This window comes from Trachurus japonicus, chromosome 3 (genome assembly GCF_045865225.1).
Source record: "Trachurus japonicus isolate A0001 chromosome 3, Traja_1.0".
Taxonomy (NCBI): Eukaryota; Metazoa; Chordata; class Actinopteri; order Carangiformes; family Carangidae; genus Trachurus; species Trachurus japonicus.
This window is the reverse complement of record NC_140909.1, coordinates 8511259-8534878: the sequence shown is the minus strand read 5'-3', so window position 1 is coordinate 8534878 and position 23620 is coordinate 8511259. Positions and strand designations below refer to the sequence as shown.

The window sequence follows — 23620 nt, the reverse complement described above, 5'->3', positions numbered from 1 at the left end:
AGTTTGACTTTGAGTTTCATTTGCGCAAAACCAGAAATAAAACAAGACAAACCTGGACGTGTCACCAACTAAAGGTTGCCTCCTGACAAGTTTCAAGACATTGAAGAAATTCCAACAGACTAATATGATGTTTTTCTACAGAAATAGTTCAATAAACTTACTGATAACTCTTAAGACTGAGGAGGGATAACTGTATAATGGGTCAGCTGTAACATTTACTGTAGGTAAGAATCACCTTTAGAAAGGCAGCACCTGTGGCACAGACGGAAAATTCTCAATTAATGTAAAAGTATTTTTTTTTACCTCAGTTATTGTTTTATATTTATATGTTAGTGACATCACTGTCTAAACTCTTCCAGTTTATGCCGTGTTTATTGTGAGTCTACATAGATATTTCCCACGCTATTTTTAAGCTGTTTGCTTTAAGTTAAGCCACTTAACAAGAGTCTGGATTAGTCATACCAGCAATACAAACACACACACCTCCTGTATGTCCAAATGACAGCACCTGCTATACCACTTAATAGCAGACATGTGACAAGTAAGTTTGACTTGATTTGATTCAAGTTAGTACATGTTAGAAAGTGACAATATACTGGTAAATGTTATTCTTGCCAGAACTTTTGCAATCTCAGAAAACCCACCAGAGGGCACAAAATAACAATATCAACAACATGCACTCCTGTCTACAGCGGTTACAAGTTGAGGACAGAGTCAATCCTGCTTTACTTCTTTCAATGTGGAAAGTATTACAGTCCAAAACTCCATCATAACAATACAATCAGCTAAAACACAAATATTCTTCATATACAGTACATATGCCACCAGACAAGCAACACAAGGCCGGTTCCTGCTTCCCAAACCAAACACCAACTTTTTGAAGCATACAGTTGAATACAGCTCAATGAAAGCATGAATCCCCTTACCACTCCAATAACCAAACCCATAGATTAATATTTAAAAAACAAATAAAAAAAAACATCTTGGAATTTCATACCTGTAAGATAACATATACACATGCACACACGGGGTCTTATGTACTGTAGGCTTAGCTACCGTATGTATGTTTTCTTAGTTGTCACTTTTTGATTTGTTTTGCCTCTTTATTTTATAACCACTGTGGATTGGAGTGTCTCATATATGTTATATTTGACTTTATAGGATGACGATTTATACCTATTATAAAGATTTAATGTAGGTTTTTGTTCACCTGTCTTATTCGTGCCATGATTGTAAATGTATGTTTAAATGTGCGGTTTTTAAATGTGGACTAGAAGTGCTAGATCACAGCTAATGGGGATCCTCACAAATAAACAAACAAAATATGTATCAGACTGTAAACAACAGCTTTTTCAGGAAACTATTACACTACAGGAGTCTCACAAACTCCTGTAGCGAATATGATACAACTGGCCTAAGTGACATGGTCTAGAAAAATACACATAAACACAAAGAAAAGTGACAAGAGAACAATTTAGTGCCAAATTTCAATCAATCATCTCACAAAAGTCAGTCAATAAATAAGACAACAAACTTATGGTTTCTGTTTGTTGCACCGAGTTGCGGTTCCATGACTGAACACCAGGTGGCGACCAACACCAACAAATGACGAGAAAGGTGAAACTCGCTCCTCTCCCTCCTTTTTCTTCAATTCACACACCCAGGATCTGTCTCAGACTTATGAACATTACTATTATCACTATACGCAGCCTGGTATTATTAGTATTAGTAGTAATATTAATAGGGTATTATATAGATCCTACTACATGCATTAGTATAATGTTATGATGTGGTTTATTAAACGTGGGCAGGTATCAGAGGCCGTGGCGTCTAAATATTAACAAAAAACGTTTCCTCTAAAAATACTGTGATTGTCGGAGGGGGATTTAAAAAAAAAAAATCATTAAAAAAAATCGGGGAGACGCTTAAATTATTGATGGATCCCCACGTTAAGCAGGAGTCTGTCGGGGTGGGGAGGAGGAGGAGGGGGAGGAGGGGGGTGGGATTCACTCCTGCTCATTTGGTTTCCATAGCACCGCCCTCGTGAGAGCTGCAGCTTTCATACATGGGCTTACAGTGCATGTTTTCCACGCATAAAAACGAATAAATGAAATAAAACAATCGAAATATGGCTGTAATATGAATTATTATTTTCAAATAGGCGACATATTGATCTATTAAAACACCCTCCTTCATTCCTCTCTCTCTCTTTTTTCTTAAATCCAGTTTTGTTTTATGAAATCATCAATAGAAAACATTTGAGTCTTGTTTCTATCAGCCTGTTGTTATATTCGGACTCTGGCCCTTCGGTTTGAGCAGCAGCTGGCCAGATGTTGCTGCTGCTGCTGCTGTCGCTGACCTCGGTGCTGAAACACGACGTCAGATGAACCTGCGCGCTCCACAGGAGGCACGAGACGAGCACGCACGCACTCACTCCCCTCTTTGATTTATTGAAGCGACTTCAAACAAAAACACCCACTCGTGCTTTTTTTTCCCCAAACTTTGAGCTTTCTTTCTTTTTAAAATTCATTTTTCTATTCATTTATTCTCTCTCTCCCTCTCCCCCCCACTTTGCTCTCTCTTCTCCCTTTCTCTCTCCCTCTCTTTTTTCCCTCTCCTCTCTCTGCATGGTCTCGGACACTGATCCATATCGGTCGACGCCGCTGTGCTGTGACTGATCAGATTCAGTTCCACTCGTGTTTCTGTTTCCGTCGTGATGGCACTCGGCGCAGCTCGTCGCGCACTGCTCCAGGCGGGGGATGAGTTGTTGTTGTTGTTGGTGTCGGTGGTGAAGGTGCTTGGATGAAGGCGCACAGCTCGTTTGATTTCCCCCACGACGACAGAGTGTGTGTGTGTGTGTAGCGTGTAGCGTGTGTGTTTGTTTCCTCAGTGTCGTCGTTGTGACAATTAAAGGACAGGCTCGTCGCGCGTAATTGGGACCGGCGTCACGTTTTGTTACAGTAGTATAGCTATAGCCTAGAAGTTAGTGGTGGTTTGGTTTGGTTTGGTTTGTTGTTTTCTTTCTTTCCTCGTACGCCGCTGCAGTCGGCCATCCCGCGCCGTAACATGACGACCAAGCAGTGAGAAAGAAATATTATAATACAGAAGACAAACAGGCCTACACACACACTCACACACACACAGAGAGGGAGAGACTGGATATGGAGTCGGTGAAGACGAGAGCGGTGGCGGGGGTGAAGGAATTTGCGGGGAAGACCCTGGGTCAAATGCACAGGTAAGGACTGGCTGGTTTTGTTTTTTGTTTGTTTGATTGTTTTGTTTTTTTCCTTCTCCCACCTTGATTTGTGCGTGCTCTTACAGTTTGATTATTTACATGATGTATTTGAAGTAGACACACACACACACACACACAGACGGAGCCGCAGTGATGCGCTGGTCTGTCTGCAGGTCATCCCTAAAACTGTTTGACAACTCGCAGGGATCTCATCTCATGGTCACGCCTCTGGAAGTGAGAACAAAATTATGCAATCAAGTGTGCGCGCGCTTGTGTGTGTAAGTGTGTGTGTGCGCGCGTGCATGTGTGTGTCGTGATAGCAGAGGTTTGGATGAACCTGGATGCCACTGGATGAAAACGTGCACGCCGTCAGTCCGTCCTGATGATGAATCTCATTAACAGATTGTGTGGATTCATTCATAATTTATGATGTATTTCTTCATATTATCTTTAAAGGCCAGTGACGCACACACACACACACACACACACAGGATCATAAATAAACCTGTGTGTCATATTCATTTTAAACCATCATCATGACTTTATTCTTCTTCTTATTCTTCCTTTTCGCTGGATGTGACGTGGATCCGTTTGTTTTCTGCTGCTTCCAGCTCAATGAATTTCATGTTACACTTCCTGCTATATTTAGACGAGTCCCTTGTGAATTCACCGTTGGGGGCATTTCCTTTGTTATTCCTCTAAATCTGCAGGAGACACACAGTCAAATCTATTTCTTTCTCTTTTTTTGTTTTGGTTGCTTTTGCATTTTCTTTGGTTTTCACAAAAAAGAGAAAAACGCATTTTCCCGATGCACCAGGCCTTTGATTTCTCTTCCTGCCCTGCACCTTTTTTAAACATCTTATTTCATTACCATTCATATTATTTTGGGCCTTTTTTCAGTTTTTCGTTCGTTTGCATTAACTGGAATTGAAATGCTTGTTTTTTTTCCATGCTGAATTTGATGCGTGCAAATATGACTTTGTGGAGGTGAATTAAAAAAAAAAAAAAAACAGTGAGGGGAGTGAGGGGAGTGAGGGATGCCCACAGACTGTGTCTGGAGGCTGGAGCTGCTGCTTGGTCCCGTGAATGCTAATTAGTGTGAAAAGCGAGCGGGCTGCTGCTGCAATGCGGTACAGTCAGGGACACGCTGCCTCTTCCCAGCTCCACAGGCCATATCTGCCTCTGTGTTGATGTCTTATTATTATTATCATGTTTTTTTTACTATATGCTGCTTAAATAGATGAACATGTTTGGTTTGGATTCGTCGTTGCAGCTTCTCAGAGGCAGATGAGGCCTCACTGTACCACATGCAGCTCTGAGCTGTTTTATTATGGTGATGCTGCAAAAATTACATCCTGCACTTTGGTGATGGGAAAGATAAACAAACCACAAACCACCAAAGATCCAAAGTTTCCATCTACAGTTTATCCAGAGCTTCATACAGAGTGGAAATAAAAATGGGCCCTCTGAGATTTGCTTCTTCTTTTTTTTCCATCACAGGTGGATTTAATTGTGTGTTTGTAGTTTTTACGCCTCCTATAACTTCTTGTGCTGATGTGTTAGTTAGACTGAGCGCACGGTGTTGTCGGTGCTGGCTGTTGCAGGGTGATAGAGAGGAAACAGAAAACCGGGGAGGTGATCGAGCTGACGGAGGATGGGCGGCCCCGGGAGGCCGCGGAGAAGAAGCCCCCGCTGTGCGACTGCAAGTGCTTCGGTCTGCCGCGCCGCTACATCATCGCCATCATGAGCGGACTCGGCTTCTGCATCTCCTTCGGCATCCGCTGTAACTTGGGCGTGGCCATAGTGGGCATGGTCAACAACAGCACCATCCACCAGAACGGCAAGATCATCATCAAAGAGGTGTGGCGTCGGCATGCATGCGAGAAGCCCCCCATGACGTAAAAACCACGCAGGCTGCTGCATGCCTCACGAGCCAAGACACCCCCCACCAACCCACCCACTCACTCACCCACCCAATCTGATTTTATTAGGGAAAGACCGTGAGGAAGGGGAGAGTGAATTTCTGCACAGGCCCACTGCTATCAGGAAATTAGCCCCTGTTTCCAATAACCACGATTAATGGGTTTTTTCTCAATTTAAATTTAAATTTGGATTTCTTTTAATTATTATTACTCAAATACATAAGAGAAATAGGTTTTATATAAAGCCAGCTTTCCTTGATAGTAGGCTAGGCTATATATTCTTTATTATGGGCCTGTAGTGCAGATATAAATAGATTTAAACCAAAACGAGTCACTGTGTCACAGGTTTTAAAGGCTAAATAATGTATAAACGTGAGTAACGCACCCACTCACTCCTTGAGAGCACGTGCTTGCACAAAAGAGCACATGTGTGTGTAGCTACAAGGTTAAAATGCACACACACTCACACACACGCCTTTTAGAAGATGTTTCAATAATAGAATATATAGATCACATTTGCATATATACAGCCTGTTTAAGCGTTTAAGACAAGTAAACAAATAATACACATATAGGCTACTACATGATCAGCTATTGATCCGATCTGAGTGAACCGTTGCAGGCCTCTCATGATAACCAGGCCTCTTTACATCAGTCCTAATGTTTCTTTTCTGGATTAACACTATAGAAATAAATGCATGGTCACATATATTAATGGTTCTGGTTCAATCATTTTCTTTCTAACGCTGCTGCTGATTTCCATGTTTATTTTTATTTTTTTCTACCAGAAAGCCAAGTTCAACTGGGATCCGGAGACGGTGGGACTGATTCACGGATCTTTCTTCTGGGGCTACATCGTGACACAAATCCCGGGAGGATACATATCCTCCAGGCTGGCAGCGAACAGGTAGGCGGCACGTTAATACCACACACACACACACACATACACACTGACACACACTGATCCAGCCCTCCATTGTGGCAGATAATCTGTGGTATTTTATAATTTCTTTCATTTTTCTTTTATTGTTTTGGCCTATTGAACGAAATTACTGAACAGTAACGACTCTCACTGTAGGTTGTGTTTTCTTTCTTTCTTATTATTTGAAAATAGATTGAAACGAAAACGACCACATGGGAAATTAAATAGCCTAAATCTGGTTGGTTGGCCTATACTGAAATAAAATCACGGTAAAACAAAGCAAAGGAAGGATATCTTGCTAAAATATACATCTATGTAAGAATGCACAGTTTATAGGTTGAGCGTGGAGCTGCATGCAGACAGCAGACTGACTGACTGACTGACTGCCGGGCTGCAGCCTCGCAGCTCCCGGTCGCTGTCGCGGCCTCCTGCCACCTGTTAATGAGCTCCCCCGGGGCTTTAATCCGTCTCCTCTCTCAGGGCATCGAGACCAGAGCCCTGTCCTGTCGCCAGAGGCTTTTGTTCACACGAGCACTGCCAATGCACAGTCATTATAATCACGTTATAGAGCCCGTGTTCCAGACACTATGGGCTATAGCGCTGTATAATATTAACGCACAATGATGACGCACATTTCAGGGATTGGGAGTCGAGTGATGGATGTTGATAATACTGTATTCTCCTTGTTTGTTGGATGATCGTGTCTCATGGTGACACATCATCTATGGCTCAAGCAAATAAATAAAAAAAATGCTTCTGCGCCACACTAGAGGCCTCATTGTTATAAATAAAGGTTTTAAAATTCCTTCAAATATTAGCTTATACCCAATAATTGGTGCAGGCAGTTCAGATCGCATAGTTTACAATAGGATTCGCTTATAATTGAAAAATAATTAAAAGAATAATATGGAAAAGAAAGAAAAAAGCGCATTATTTCTTTTATTTTATCCCTCCCATGCAGCTCTGCTTCTGCATCTCGCCCTGTTGATTGACACAGGGATGCAATCAAATCAATTGGTCTCGTGCCCAAACCTGGTCTCAACCGGATTAGGGTTTGCCCCCCGCGTGCAGATGAGAGGGGCGGGAGGGGACGTGACAGTAATGAGAAATAGCTGGGTGTTTATGGATGGCCTCGGTGTCACTCCCTCAGCGGCTTCCGTACATGAAGAAATATAAATACTTAATAGACACAGACACACACACAAAATAAAATAATGATTGATTGAATGAATTGAATTGAAGATTGAACAGCTGCAGAAAATGAGACAGATAATTAACAAATAAATAAAGCAGCTCTAATTGGACGGATTGTGATGAGTAGACTATGAATTCTTATTTTCTTCAAATTAAATGTCAAACAAAAACTGAAATGTGCTCACTTATGAAAAAACATATTTCTTGAAGGGTAACCCACGTGAAAATGGTTGCTAGGCGACACATAGGAGAGGGTGGGGGGCTATGCGCTCTGCTCTGATGCTGTGAAAAGTATTATACACTAGAGTTTTTTTTTAACACATGTGGCACGTTTCTTTTTTCTCCAAATAATATAATATAATATGGATGGATGGATTCATGTGTTTCATTGGAGCAAGTAGCTGCAAGAACCACAGTGTATAGAAATACGCTGTCATTGCATTCACGCAGACTGGCCTGGGCTATTGCTAAGTCATCATTTGATTGTAAAAAATCAATTTATAGACAAATGCTAAATGTACAGGGCTAATCTAAACTCCTTGATACAGACCTAATTCTTGGCATCATAATCTATATTAATCCACCTTCCATCTTTTGATTCAATAAAAATGAATCTGCAGTGTAACTGGGAATACAGCTGTGAGATAAATGTATATGAATTAAAATATTTCTTCCTCTAAAGTTGTCATAAAATGAGAGTGCTGAGGTTTAAGTACCGTGTACTATACTTGAATAAACATACTCTCTGTCTCAGTGCAGAGTGAAATCACAAAACCTCGAGGCCAATGCATTTTCCTATTGGCAGCCTATACTGTACGTCCTCTACTGCGATATTTCACTGCTCTGTTGCTATAAGGTTGTGTATAAATAGTACTACAGTATATTAAAAACGCTCTCTACCATTTTCAGGGTGTTCGGTGCAGCCATCGTCCTGACCTCCATTTTCAACATGTTCATTCCCTCGGCTGCACGGGTCCATTATGGGTGTGTCATCTTTGTCAGGATATTACAAGGGCTGGTGGAGGTAAGAGACTAGATGAAGTAAACACAAAACAGCACTCAACACAACCTCGCCATTAACACAACACAAGACACACATGTACATGTATCTGCTGTGGGGTTTTTTTTTTATTCTCATGGCTATGAATAACTGGAGATTTACTGTGATACTCTATACAAAAAGGGACTTCCTGCAAATTTTAGTCCAATAGAAAAGACTGTGCTGGAGTAACGTGCACCGGATATTCAGCCAGACGAAATATGAGATGAGCCGTATTGATCCAGTCGACTATAGCGGAGTGTTTGTGGGATAGTCCTGGTCTTTTTTTCTTTCTTTTTTTTTTTTACAGTCCTCCTGGATACATAATAGTAAAGTGCTTGTATACAGATTGATGAAAAGAAACATGCTGATATGCAAAAGCACATCAATGCTCTGGCTGTGTAGTGCAACATGACACCCTGCTGAATAATGAATCTCGACATGTTGAATGAAATTTGTATTTCAGTGAAGAAAACACAGCTGATATTACTGTTCCTAGCTTTGTAAATATAACAGATGATGACATTTCTCAATGGCATTATTCAAAATATCATGTTTTTGTCTGACTGAGGCCTTTCTTTCTTTCTTTCTTTCTTATTTCAATGTTTTCATTGACAAATGGCGTCAAAAGACACAGAAGTCTTCCATCAATAACGTGGCCGAGCATCCAATAACACGCTGCAGGGAAAATGATAGTTCATAAGAGCTAATCTTAAAACCTAATATTAAGATCCAATATTACAGGTTTTAAAGAGTGGTGGAACTGCACTGTTCCCATGAAGCCCATGCAGATTGGGTTTTTTACATCAGCACAGTTTGTTCAAATTAGTGACTGATGAACATTTAATAGCTGCGGGGCGGCTCTGCTCCATGAGCGGCTCTCGAGGTCCTCTTTGTTCAGTTTTCTCATGTTAATCACAAGGGTGACACAGTGTTAATTTTCATTGGTTATTAGACATATTTTGAGAGTATTATTTACTGGGCCAATACTGTGTTGGGTACAGCCAATAATTTGTTCATTGCACAAACCTATGCGTTTATATTAAGAGAGATACTGTACGTAAACGTCACATGAGCGTTGTCCACTCTCAGTGCATATTTCCAAAACAAGTTGACAAAGGAAAAGACTGAGCTCTATAATTTACCCTTTCCAGTCTTTTTCTAACTCCAGCTGTGTGGTTTTCTCAGGGAGTGACCTACCCGGCCTGTCACGGCATCTGGAGTAAGTGGGCTCCTCCGCTGGAGAGGAGTCGCCTGGCCACCTTATCCTTCTGTGGTAAATAATACTTTCTTTGTTTGGCCTGCATAAAGTTGGGTTTAAAAAAATTGATGTGATGCATGTTACCATTGTTGGTTAAGAAGAATCTGAACTCCCTCGTCTCGCTGTCTGTCAGGCTCTTACGCTGGTGCTGTGATAGCGATGCCTCTGGCTGGGATCCTGGTCCAGTATTCAGGCTGGTCCTCAGTGTTTTATGTCTATGGTAAGAGACTGATTGGTGGGGCTTGTGTGCGATATGTGTGTGTGTGTGTGTGTGTGTGTGTGTGTGTGTGTGTGTGTGTGTGTGTATTAATGAGCAGTGGAAAAGGAAATTAGGTATAAATCTATTGAAAGAAGATAAAAAAGAATATACATGTGTTTATTTGGAAAGTTTTTAAGCTTGTTTGAAACCTTAATAGTTTGACAGAGAGGATCCAGTGAAAGTCAAACGGATTTATCCAGGCAGACTGTGTATTGATTTCCTCCCCCCAATGTTTTGGTGTGTCAATAAATAATCCCAGATCTTTCTCTCTGGACTGAATACAGTTAGCTTTCCTGTCTGGGTTTATTCTCTCAGGCATTTTAGAAAGATCACACTACCAAACACTGTGTGTGTATTGTGTGTGGGTGTGTGCGTACTGCGTATGAGTATTATTGATGAGGTCAAAATTGGCTTTATAATTATCTTGTTTTCTGACATGCAACCCCGTCTGTGATGTGCAGGATGCTTTGGCATCTTCTGGTACATGTTCTGGATCCTTGTGTCTTACGAGAGCCCCGCTGAACATCCCACCATCACTGACGAGGAGCGCTGCTACATTGAGGAGAGCATTGGAGAGAGCGCCAAGCTAATGGGTCCGTCTGAGGTGAGGGTACTACGTAGAAGTAACAACACAATAATAACAACAAGTGACACCTCCATCCAGCCATTTTTCATCTTTTCTCCGTGACAAAACAGGTGATTTAAAGTCTAATCCTTTGTGATGATCTCTTTCCAGAAATTCAAGACCCCCTGGAAGAAGTTCTTCACCTCCATGCCCGTCTATGCAATCATCGTGGCCAACTTCTGCAGGAGCTGGACCTTCTACCTGCTGCTGATCAGCCAACCTGCGTATTTTGAGGAAGTGTTTGGCTTTGAGATAAGTAAGGTGAGTCAGCAAATAAATGTGTTCCCTATAACAATGTTACTGTAGGAAGATCTGCATTGGCAGAACAACTGACACATCAGATGTCAACAAGTACAACAACAGTCTTTTTTTGTCATTGATTGTCATGGATATAGTAATGAAATGCCTCACAGTTTAAACTACTGTATAATAATAGTTTTATGCACAAGAACTACTTGGGTATAACATAAACTGCTACTTCCACATGGGAATTGAACATGTGTCCTCTGTTATATTCCTGTGTATCTAGACATAAGCGCCAAACAAAAAAAGGTTATATATGGGCTGTGATAACCTGCTGCACAAATGACAAATAGGCTTGTTTGTCAAATTGGCCCATTGCCATAATCCCTATAGTCTAGCACTAGCTTTGTTACCTTTAATTGTCAGTGCAAGCTATTTTTAGAACGGCGGAGCAGAGCCATGAGCTGCTCAGAGCTACGCTACGGAGGCTCATGGGATTTCTTGGTTTCCCTCATCAAACTCATCAAATACACAATCCAACAAGTTGTGACCTGCACATTCACCACGCTATGAGATAATAACAGAACGTTTCGAGGTAAATTCATGCAAAACCGCTGATGTGTGTTCCCGTCGGGGGCAGTTTTTCGGCAAACAGTCTCTGCATTTGCCTCAAAAACAACTCTGAGTTGTGGGATGGTGTATTTGAAGAGTTTGATGAGGGACAATTAAAGGTAACGAACCTACTCCTAAAACTATAGGGATTATGGCAATGGGCCAAATTGCCAAAATGTTGAACTATCCCTTTAATATAAGGACTGTCTCTTTCTGTTCTGTATTGGTGTCTAGGATACAGTTACCTTGAGCTTCTTAAAACTTGGTTTTATCATGAATATTTAAAACATAAATGACCAAAAAATCTATTGCCAAGTTTGGGGGGAAAACCTCCCAGGCTACAGAATCAATAAAGACTGAGACGAAAATAATTTCCCACAGTTTACTCAAAATAAATTTGCTGAGCTGCAGCTTATTCAGCTGATTTGCGGTATGTGGTTGCAGGTCGGCATACTGTCCGCCCTCCCCCACTTGGTGATGACCATCATTGTGCCCATCGGCGGCCAACTGGCCGACTACCTTCGCGCCAGGAACATCGTGACGACCACCACTGTCAGGAAAATGATGAACTGTGGAGGTGAGAAGTCTGAGCTGGATGAAAAATCACTTTCCACACCTCCTCTCTGCACTGTTACAGGGTGTTATTCTCATGGTGTCAGATCCATACTGGTCTTTTTTCAGTCGCTCTTCGCTGCCAGATGGGAGCAAGAGACACTCCTGTTTGGATTTTTGCAAAAATCCATCTGTTCAATTCTTGTACACAAGTTGAGTTGCTGATTGTGACCGTGCATCGATTTTAAATCCGTCACTTACGTAATTGAGTGCAGACCATGTATCATGCTTAATTCAATTGGCACCACAAAGACCAACAGCCCTGGGCTTTGTGTGTTTCTGTGCGTTACTGTGTGTGTGTGTGTGTGTGTGTGTGTGTGTGACCTGCTGTCTCTCTCTGTTAGGATTTGGCATGGAGGCCACGTTGCTGCTGGTGGTAGGATATTCCCACAGCAAAGGGGTGGCCATATCCTTCCTGGTGCTGGCAGTGGGCTTCAGTGGATTCGCTATATCAGGTTAGTACAAGTGTAACACACTCAGAATGTAATTTCAGTACAACCTAGTATATTATATAGGGCTGTCAATCGCTTAAAAAAAATTAACTAATTAATCGCACAATTTTCTGTAATTAATCGAGATGAAAGGTACTACGAGGAGTTTTGGAAAGCAAATTGTTTTCACACTACATTTCCCATGAGCCTCCGTACGCACGGTGAAATTCTTGGACCGGCGCAAGACGGATGAAAGCGAAAACATTTGCCAAGAATGTTTTCATTAATCAAGAATGAAAGTCAGAGGTTCGAAGAAGACGATCAGATACCGTCGTAGTTCCGACCATAAACGATGCCAACTAGCGATCCGGCGGCGTTATTCCCATGACCCACTGGGCAGCGTCCAGGAAACCGAAACTAGGAAATGCTGAGCGAGTCAACCACAAAATAATATCAAAATAACTATAAAGACAAAACGATATATTTATCGAAAATGGACCCATTAACAAGTGGGTAACGTAGATTCATCCACATTAATATGAGACTCTTATAACCAAAAGCAAGCTCCTCTGGGTCTCTTTAAGCAATTAAATTAACTTCCAAACAGGCGTCATTTGGATAAACTAACCGCATATTGGGCATCTAAACGGTTAATTACTCGCATGACAAAATATTAAAACTTAATAAAAGTGATGACTAACAGCGCTACAGCTGGTACAAAGGTTATGGGTCAGCCGCCAACGGAAGTAAACAAAACAACTTTAAGTGCTTTTTTTTAAACACGTGACGTTAAATGTTTAAAATGAATCGCCAAAATTAGCGCGTGAACTTTGACAGCACTAATATTATATAAAATAATGATATGAAGTGATGACTGTTGTGTGTCTTTGTGTAGTTGTCTCACAACAAAGGGACCATTTTAGTAGTAAAAAGGGAAAGTTTAAGGGATGGTTTCAAATTTTAGGGGAAATGCACTGATGTTTTGTACAGGCTACAGCCATTGTCAACATAGCATAGCATTCACTGTAAAGACTGGACACAGAGGAAAAGAGCTGGTCTGACTCTGTTTAAAGGTTTGAAAAATGGTGTTATGGGGTGTTATGTGCTGGAATATTTTTGGGCTGGATGCTCTGACCTCTAACAACCTTGGTTTCCTCTGGATAGAGCCATGCAATGCTAAGATAAGCTGAGCTAGCCATCTCCTGGATCTTTACCTCAACAAGAACATATTTTCTAAAATGTAATTAACAATATAACTATTGATATAATTTAAAGGTTGATAGCAGACTGTAATTTCAGGGTAAACTAAGTTTGTTTTACATCATTTCTAATTTGCAAAAGACTATAAGAAATCTATCAGTTGAACGAGAAGTGGTGCAGTTATTCTTCATTTAATAATTGATTTATTCGTCATTTAACCAGAGCCTCTTTTATTTCAATCCAAAATCATTTTTCAGTTTTGTAAATTTGAGAATGGCAGAAAATTGTCTTGAGGTTTCATGTTTCTGAGCTAAATTAAAGACGGTTCAGACTCTTTGACACGCAGCTGCGTTGAAACGTATCATGACAAACATTAAAATGTATTCAAAGCTGCATATTTAATATCCAAAGCAATGATGTGATGCGTCTGCTGTTATGTGATATGATGTTTCAGATGCGTTCAGCACTGAGTTTAATCAAAATACGCTGTGTCACTGGAGACGTCTGATATATATATAACATCAGATTTCAGACTTTAATCGCAACACGTTTTGCACTTCAGCCTTTCAGCTCCCTGTTGCTCTCCATTCAACAGATCTTTTTTGTTTATACCCGGCTACAGACGATGCAGGGCTCTGTGACTGAGAGCAAAATCAGTTTCTTGCCTGTTGTTCTTGAGCTTACTCCTGGAGTGTTTAATAATTCAGCGCTAGCCGTCCTGGGGGATTTGCCGGGCAGCCGGCAGCTCAGCGAGGACACTTACTCATTCAGCCAGTCGAGAGTGGGGGAGGAGGAGGAAGATGTGTGGCGAGTTCCTGCCGCTTTCTCCAACAAAATGGTCACCAGTTGTGCTGTTTTTATCCACCACTATGTCCTGAATCTGTTGCTATTATTAGTTAACACATATGGTCACAGCTCTTCCTTCCATTTGTCATAATTCATGTGGATTTTTTTTTTTTTTTAATCAACAGCCGATATTTTCATGTCCGGTTTTCTTTCTTTTTTCTCCATTAGGTTTTAACGTCAATCATTTGGACATTGCTCCGCGTTATGCCAGTATCCTAATGGGCATCTCTAACGGTGTGGGCACCCTGTCTGGGATGGTGTGTCCACTGATTGTTGGTGCTATGACAAAGAACAAGGTAAAGGCTTTTCATCCCTTCAGCCTCTAAATGGCACAGTAATTAAGATTTAAAGTCTTAAACGAGCTGTAAATGAGTGGGCAACACCTTATTTATGCATTTCTAATAAGTATATACAGTATACACCATTTACATTTAAAACTAGGGATGCACAATGACTCTTTTTTTCCCACCGATACAGATAACCGATAACATTTTTAATAGTTTATATCCACACCTGAGGTTAAGAAAGGCTAAGATGTCGTCAGTAAAGATGAATTTAACATTATAGCTCTGCCACTAACTTAACACAATAATATAACATCACTACTGAAATCACAACAAAAACAAGAACAGTTGTGACTTTTCAGAAATCAACATTTGTTATCACTTCAAATCGACTCTGGGGGAAAACTGACTGAAAATGAGTGAAATCAAGGCAGGGTTGGCTGATTATGATTGGCTCTAGTAAGCTGCAAAAAATTATCTGACTTATCTGTGTATTTTGGCCAATAACTATTTATGATATTATCAGCCAATATTGGGCTATATTTATCTTAACCGATAGTTATCGTGCATTCCTCTTTCATGCATGGTCTATAACAGACTTTATGCATTTATTAGCAGATACAAGTGTTCATTGTGTATTTGACAACTTAAAGTCGTCCTGTGAAACACCCACTGTTACATATACAGTACAGTAAGTACAAGTACAATACTGTACTAGGCCATATAGTAACCTACAACTAGGTATGTTATCAATTATTAATCAGAGTGGCCTCTGTTATCTGTCTTCTCTCTCTGTTGAACTATAAAAGACTGTATAGACATTTTCACAGTTTATAACAGGAAACTCAGGCTTATTGATTTTGCACGAACAATACACAGTGGAGCTCATAAATTTCAGTGGCTGAAAAGCTGTATATATGTTAAACTTGACATTAGAGAATAGAGAGTCCATACTATTACATGAAAATGTATATATGCATTATTCATTTAGCCAGTGAATTAAAGATTCATTTCATCCTTTAACCTATTTCTGCTTCTGTTTAACCACAAGAAGCTTTAAGATTATTAAAGCCTTATTCCAAGAGGTACGATTGTGTATTATACGTTCTATATCAGCTTGTTTCAACCCTTCTTTTAACTCAAATTCAAAATAAGTGTCCTGGAAGCTCCTAAAACAGAAGTAATATGTGTTTTTAGGACTATTCTCAGTGATTATTTGCAGCAACAAGGCTGCATACAGGTTGATGTTCATGCAGAAGCATATCACCCTGTGTAATGGTGTGTCTTATGTGCTGTTTTGCACTTTGGATTTGTTGAGAATGGTAAAAATTAATAGTTTTCTTATGTTTTCCCCTCTGCTACAGACCCGAGAGGAGTGGCAGTACGTGTTCCTGATCGCCTCGATGGTTCACTACGGGGGCGTGATCTTCTACGGGCTCTTTGCTTCGGGAGAAAAGCAGCCGTGGGCCGACCCCGAGCTGACCAGCGATGAGAAGTGCGGCTTCATCGACGAGGACGAGCTGGCGGAGGAGACCGGCGACATCACTCAGAGTTACGGTGCTTTCGGGGGTCCGGCTAAGACGTACGGCGCGACCACGCAGGTGAACGGAGGCTGGGCTACCGGCTGGGAGAAGACGGAGGAGTACGTCCAAGAGGAGGCGCAGGGAGGAGGCTACGGATACAGGCAGGATGAGGGATACTCCTAGACCAAATACGCAATCGCTGACACGAGTAGACTTCATTTCCTGAGTGTGCTTCAGTTTAGTCATGAAAAATATCAACAACAAAACGAGAAACAAGAAAACTACAATCCATTGTTGTATTGTTTGCACAAATTCTAAAAAAGAAAAAAAATCTAAGAAATTATCAATCTACTGTAAAAAATAAATAAATACTAAAATACATAGAAAGTTTAAAGATATTTGATGAATAGAGATGTAACACATATCAAATTGGCAGTCTGTAAATGTATTATAATGCATATTGATAATAGATATATTTATTTGGAGTGCAATCGTGTGTTAGACGTGAACATTTTCATCCCATCAGCCGAGGCTTCGTGGCCACACTGAAGCCTGTAGGGTTACATAGGAGCTGCCCATCAGAGCCGACCCCTTATTTATCAAAATTAACTGTTTAATTAACAGTACGACTTCCTACAAGCCAGCCATTACAGTGTGTGAATATGTCACTGCACAGCATTGTAAAGAGAAACTAGACACTCTGTTGATATAGATTGTACTGTATCTCTCCTGAATGCACTCAGAGTAGTGTGACCTCCTAATGCACAATATGATGACTTTTTTTTTGGTTTTCTTACCCACGGCTTCTTGTGTGTGTGTAAAAGTCCTTGACATGTAAGTGAACTGCTCTATAGAGATTTGATTTGAGAGTGGCGTAAACGACTTGTGATGACTGTGTGGTGGTGGTGGTTACACTTTGCTGTATGTGATCCATTTTTGTACCTCTGACACACAAAGAGTTTGAGTTGAGCTTTTGCGACCCGCCGCCACATCTCAGCAGTGTAGTGCAGGAGTAAAGCCATCCCCGTTAATATTATACTCCACGTCACAGTTAAAGCCAGAAAAGGTCTAGTTGTACCAATGCACTGTCGAAGGATTTATCTTAAATAAATAAAAAATATATATATGACAGATATATATGAAGGAAAAACTAACATAAGTATAAAGAAATAAATTAAGGGGGAAATAATAAATAGATAAATGCAAAATACATTATTCTGATGAAAAATGTATTAATATATTCCTTATCTTATAAATATATCTTTTAATTTCTGTAGTTTTAAATGCTAAATATATATATATATTTATTTCCACATTTATTTCTGCATTTCTACATTTATTAATCTCTGTTTCCATATGTTAATTAGGTAGGCCGTACTTCCTCATTGGTTTTGGTGTAATCAGTTGAATGGATCGTTTACTACAGCCTTGACTTGACTGGTGCACAGACCAGAGCTTCACCTTCCCATTGCTGTCAATTTATCCACTTTGACACTAAATTTTGTGACTTTTCACACCTTCCTAGCACCACTTTGTTCCCTAAAAACTACCTTTTGACAAATCTAGTGACTTTTTTGGACAAGTCATGGCTTGTTTCCTTATAGGAGAGTTTGCTAGTACTGCCCTGAGAGAATAACAAGAGTTGAACTCAGCGACACTGAGTCGACAACACTCGGGCGTTGGTGGTTTCTTCCTCTCCATTCTCACCAAGTGCTTGATGTAGAAGGAACTGTCAGGTTTTTCTCTATAATATTGTAAGGCTACTCCTTAAAGTGCCTTGAGATACTGCATGTGAAGACTATAGATGAGTAAAGCTGTGGCTATAACAAGCTAAAGGCAAAAGCGCCTGTGTATCAGTGAAGTCAAGGCAGTATGGATCCATCCGATCAATTACATCGTTACAACCAATCAAGCCTTAGATTGAGGTAGGATCGCCCGCGTCATTAACAATTGAACACAGCAATAAATACAAGTAGAAATTGACAAATAAAAAATAATATATCTAGAAATGCATCAATATAGAAATGAATAACATAAGTTATTTATTTCTCCATTTATTTACTTATACTTACTAGTTTTGTCCTTCATAGAGATAACTATAAGTGCACACAGTTACAGTGTATAAGAGTTTATAGATAAAAAAGAATTGACTGAAGAGATTCATAGTTATACAGAAGAGTTTGTGCAATAAAGGCTGAGAAATTACAGACTAGCCTAAATCAATGAGAGTCTTATTCTATAAGCACAACAAATGTAATGATGTTTAAAATATTTAGAATAGTTAGATATTTACATGATTAAAAAAAGGGATAGGTGTCTAATTTTAAATGTAAAAGTCCCTGAAAACAATGCATTTCTATAATGATAATAATGAAACACACAATAACTCTGCTTCATCAGGACTTTGTGGGTTTGATTTGATCAAATTTGCCCAATAGTGAGCAATAAACCATCAGATTCAGATTTAAATGTTAATCAACTGAGCTTAAACCAGCTCAGTATTGTTGAAGTACTAAAAATAATGGGGGGGAAAATAACTTTAAAATAACTTTAGCAGAAACTTGTTGCAGTGAAAAGCTGAGAAACTGTTTTCAGGGACTTTAAAAACAAACTAAAAAGGGATATGACTTAAAAATGTCAAACAATATTGTAGAAGTTAAAGTGAACATTCCCAAAACAAGTATTTGAATGTTTACGTACATCTATACTTTACATAGTTCGCCAAAACCGGAGATGTCTACAGTAATTACAGCTACAGAGAAGAAGAAACACTAGGCAATCGCAAATGTGTGCAATTTGGACAAAGTGCCGTTTGTCCATTTCCATTTTAGATATATAATCAATATATTAGTAGGTGATATGAGACATTTCATGAATTAATGTATAATGTAATGACCTGTCTTTACATATAAAGAAAAAGTGTTTTAGGCTTCTCAATGGGAAGAACCAAGTGAACACGCCCACCTCCAGGATCTGTTTGTCCTCATTCTGCACTTACACTGACTGACCAGGTCTTAAGGGGCCAATTCTGTTTGATTTATCACCGTCTGTGGAGACTTTGAGTCAGCACTTCACAATATAGATGTGCGTGGATGTGTATTTATGCATGGAACAAAGTGAAATTTGTAGTATGTCCTTTTGTTTGTTTGTTTGTTTGTTTCCGTTTTCTTTCGAACTTCTTTGTCTTTGTCTCAGAAACTGTTACTGATGCTTCAATTTCTTTGCACAATTAACCAAAGGTGAAGAGCAGAGCTGGGTTTTAGCTGGAAGTCACATACTTAAACAAAAAAAAATAAAAAAGGGAGTACAATACAGACCATCAGCAGTAAAGTTTCAGCGTACAAGACCCCCCAGTGTGCAGGTGGCACCAAACATTACTCAGTGTACAAAGCAATAAATCCATAGTAACAGTTCTGGTCAAACCGTCATGAACAGTCATTATGTAACTGTTTTTTATGCATTTGTTTAAAAGTCGTGTTTTTTGTGATAACAAATGTAGAAAATAAACACTTAAAGAAAAAAAACAAAACAATAGAAATATACTGTATGTATGAAAATATAGTAATAGAGTCCAGCACAAACGTCTTTGACTACAAGGAGTTTGTGACGGGGCTGCTCACCAGATGAGAATGATAAAACAGGCGCCGTCTGAAAGGCGGACGCTTGTCCTCTTCATGTTCCTGTTTTTGTTTTGTTGTGGTCCACATGGAGTCTGTGCTGTTGTTTCTTCTCTTTCTCTCTTTCTCTTTTAGTTTGATTCATGTTTATCTTTCAGTGGCTGGACCCCCCCACTCCCCCACTCCCCCACCGCCTCCCTACCTAACCACATGTACTGTACTTCCTCCTTCCTCTGTGCGACCCCTGACTTCATTGTCATAAAGACTCATTATTAACGTTACGGATGAATTCAAACCGAACAATTCTACATTTTCAAAGATGAAACGTGTGCAACCTGAAGTAGTTCAAAGTTTCCTGTTTTTGTGCCTCTGGAGTGTGATTCTATGGCTTCTGTTGCTGTGTAAATTGAGAGGTTTGTTGATGTCAACATGAAATACTCTATATCCTTTTTTGATAAAAAACAAAAAACAAAACAAAACAAAAAAACAAAGACAAAGGCTAACAAATCTCTGTGTGTCCTGAGTATTTGTATCGGCAACAATCTAATGGCCCTTTTCCACTAGCGCTACTCGGCTCGACTCGACTCGGTATATTTGCTTTTCCACCATAGAGATACATGGTACCTGCTACTTCCTACTAACTTCTGATTGGCCAGAGTGTTATTGATGTCCGACACAAAAATCAAACCTGCTATTTCTAAAAACACAGCAGATAACAGCGACCACTGGTCTGTACTGCGACTGTTGTTATTCTTTCACTTGAATTAAACGGCTGCTGTGCACAAAACCACAGCGTGCCGAGGTACAGACGAGTTTGTTTGGAGCTGGCGAGAGAATTGAAAAAAGAGAGTTAGACGGACCCCAACCACGAAGTAGAAAATGAACCGAGCCGAGCCGAGCTGTAACTGTGCAGTGGAAAAGAGCCATTAGACACAACAAGTCTGACTGTACTGATGAACAGGCCACCTTTCAAAGCGACTACTACTGTACTTAACCGTGACCAAAATGTTCTCAACACGTGGTGAAGCAGAGAGTTGCTCCACATCCAGCAGTTATGATGAAACAACATTATCTTTCATTTGGAGTCATGTTTCTGGTCATTAGGCCGAGATGACTCCAGTATTCGCTCCATTTCAGCTCTCTACCAGCTCCCGACTCTTTGGCTGCTTTTATACTGCAGTGTCCGCCCGTTGTTTGTACTGAACCAACGCAGTAAAAGTTGGACGGTGAAAACAAAGAGGCTGAAACTCACTATAAAGTGCTGTGAAGTCTGAGGGTCGGTGCAGGTCTGAGTGATAATTAATCGTCTGCAGGTTAATTTCTCTGAGCGATTCTTTGTTTTTCATTCATACATTGTCATTTGATACATTGTTATTATGAAAAATATCAGTTACAGCTGCATTAACAACTGAATTAAAGTTTTTATTCCACCTGTATCATCTTCAGGATGTCATTGATAATTGTGTCGTTTACTAACCTTACGCATTTACTGTGTTGTATTGTAGTGACATGACAACGTACGTAGGGTTACAGATGAGAATAGTGAAAACAAACCAACCACAATGTGAAGGGGAGTTACAAAAACAAAAACTACACGATCATAATCAGTGACCCACAAAAAAAAAAAAAAAAAAAACACAGAACAAGCTGGAAATTTACAAAAAAAAACTGAATTGTTCAGAAAAAGTAGCTGAAAATGTTGACTTTATGTCCTGAATGAGTAAACGTGACGAGAAAAAACGTAAATGAAAGTGATTTCATAGATCCAACACTCTTGTCTGTATTAAGTCCATCTCCAGAAGAACTTTCTTTCATGTTGATTGACTTACGGAGATTAATATTGGATGCAGGCGAAGGTGAAGTTTTCAACACAGCAGGTCTAAACTCGCCTCTAACCACCGGCTAGAATAAAGTAGGAGTGATTGACGTCTGTATCTGGAGAAAATTTAAAAGGATTCGATTGGAGAAAGAAACTCAGATCGAAGATAGAAAAGTCCAAACAGTAAAAAGTTAATTATTCTCAGTTTTAGCTTCAGTTTGTGGCAGATTTCATAATGTTACCTACAGTACTGCTCATGCTGGTTCTCACCATCCTCATTTCTGAGACCCGATTTCCAAAACATGCATCATGTTGCATCACAATCGTTTGCGTCTCTATTAATTTATGATTAATGAGAAAAGTCACAACATACAAAAACAATTTAAAAACCTGGGCTCAGTGTGTAATATTATCGTATCACCGTGGTGGTTTTTTACAGCGGACGAGCGTCTTAACTGTTCCACCAAGGCCACAGGAAGTGCAGAGTTAATGGCTGCCCTCCTTCCCCCCGTCGGTGAAATCAATAGGGTGAGTCCCCAGTGTTCGGCTGGACATATTGACTGTTCTAACCTCTTAATGGAGATGAGAGGGAGGAGGTGCACTTACTGAGCTATTTGGAGGTGTTACTTCGATTTAGGAGCCGACCCCTACCTCCGCCGACAATGCTCCGCCGCGCAGAGGAGATACCGCCAAACAAAAACACTATACACCTGAGCCGGAAGAGAAGAGAAGAGAGAGAGAGATGACATTTGTTTCTTTTATGTAAATGAGATATTGGGATTAAAGTAAAGTAGTAAAGTCTTTCCTTTGTGATCAATCCACTTCTCTTTTTTTTGTATTTCCTGTAGTCTGCACACAACGTTCAGACAGTGAGGTTTAGCAGCGCCACAAGTGCTATTGAGATTTCATTTGTCATTATTACAGATATCAATATATTGGTGTCTGTATTTCTAATGAAAGATAAAGCCAATATATCATGATGATATAATAACCAGGGTTCCTACGCAAGTATGGAAAGTATGGAATAATATGGAATTTTATTTTATACATTTCCAGGTCTTGAAAAGTATGGAAAACGGAAACTAATGTATGGAAATATATTTATCTTAATACTTATCTGGGTTTGGTCTTATTCACATTATTACTTTGTAGCCTATGCGCTATTGTACCTAACTACAATATCCTGGAAATGATTTGGTTTCATAATGGCATACAAATTCAGAATAATGAAAACAAATGATTAATTGCATGCTTTATTAACGTGAAACACATCTATTTACTCAAATGTCACAAATTATTTTAAAAAATTTTTACTGAGACACTGCAAAAACTCAAAATCTTTCCAAGAATATTTGATTTGCCTTATTTCTTGTCAAAATGTCTAATTTCTAGTCAAAACTAATCTCTTTCCACAGACTCGTCACCTAAAAATTAACTTGTTTTTAGATCATTTTCACTTGTTTCAAACAAATTTTCACTCGAAATAAGTAGAAAAATCTGCCAGTGAAAGCAAGATTTTTGTGCTCGTAATAGAAAGAAAAAACTTGCTCCACTATCAGATTTTTCTACTTATTTCAAGCGAAAAATCTGTTTGAAAGAAGTAAAAAGTGTCTAAAAACAAGCTACTTTTAATGTGATGAGTCTTATTTTAAGTATAATGAGATTTGTTTTGACTAGAAATGACATTTTGACTAGAAATAGGACAAATATTCTTGGTAAGATTTTGAGTTTTTTGTAGTGGAAATCCGGAAATTAGGGTCTGGAAAAAGTATGGAATTTGGAAATTTAAAATGTGTAGGCACCCTGAATAACACTAGCAGAAGATATGTAACTAATAATTTCTTTTACCCTGTTGGGCAAAACCAAATTGTTTTGATTAATTTTGACTTAAATTCAGTCTTTATGAGGAAATCTTCAGCTCCTGTCTGACTCAGTAATGTGATTTACTAATTGTTACCTCACTCTCTGTTCTCAGC

General features: G+C 39.6%; 1 protein-coding gene across 1 annotated transcript; it reads left to right on the top strand.

Moving 5' to 3' along the window:
* The first annotated feature begins 2799 nt into the window (after positions 1 to 2799).
* On the top strand, positions 2800 to 16583 carry slc17a6b (solute carrier family 17 member 6b). The gene is made up of 12 exons (XM_085759210.1): positions 2800 to 3235; positions 4840 to 5095; positions 5946 to 6064; positions 8183 to 8297; positions 9501 to 9588; positions 9707 to 9793; positions 10294 to 10436; positions 10569 to 10718; positions 11757 to 11889; positions 12269 to 12379; positions 14570 to 14697; positions 16050 to 16583. The coding sequence occupies exons 1-12, from the start codon at positions 3162 to 3164 to the stop codon at positions 16389 to 16391; spliced, it is 1746 nt and encodes a 581-aa protein (XP_085615336.1). The 5' UTR covers positions 2800 to 3161; the 3' UTR covers positions 16392 to 16583.
* Positions 16584 to 23620: the final 7037 nt, after the last annotated feature.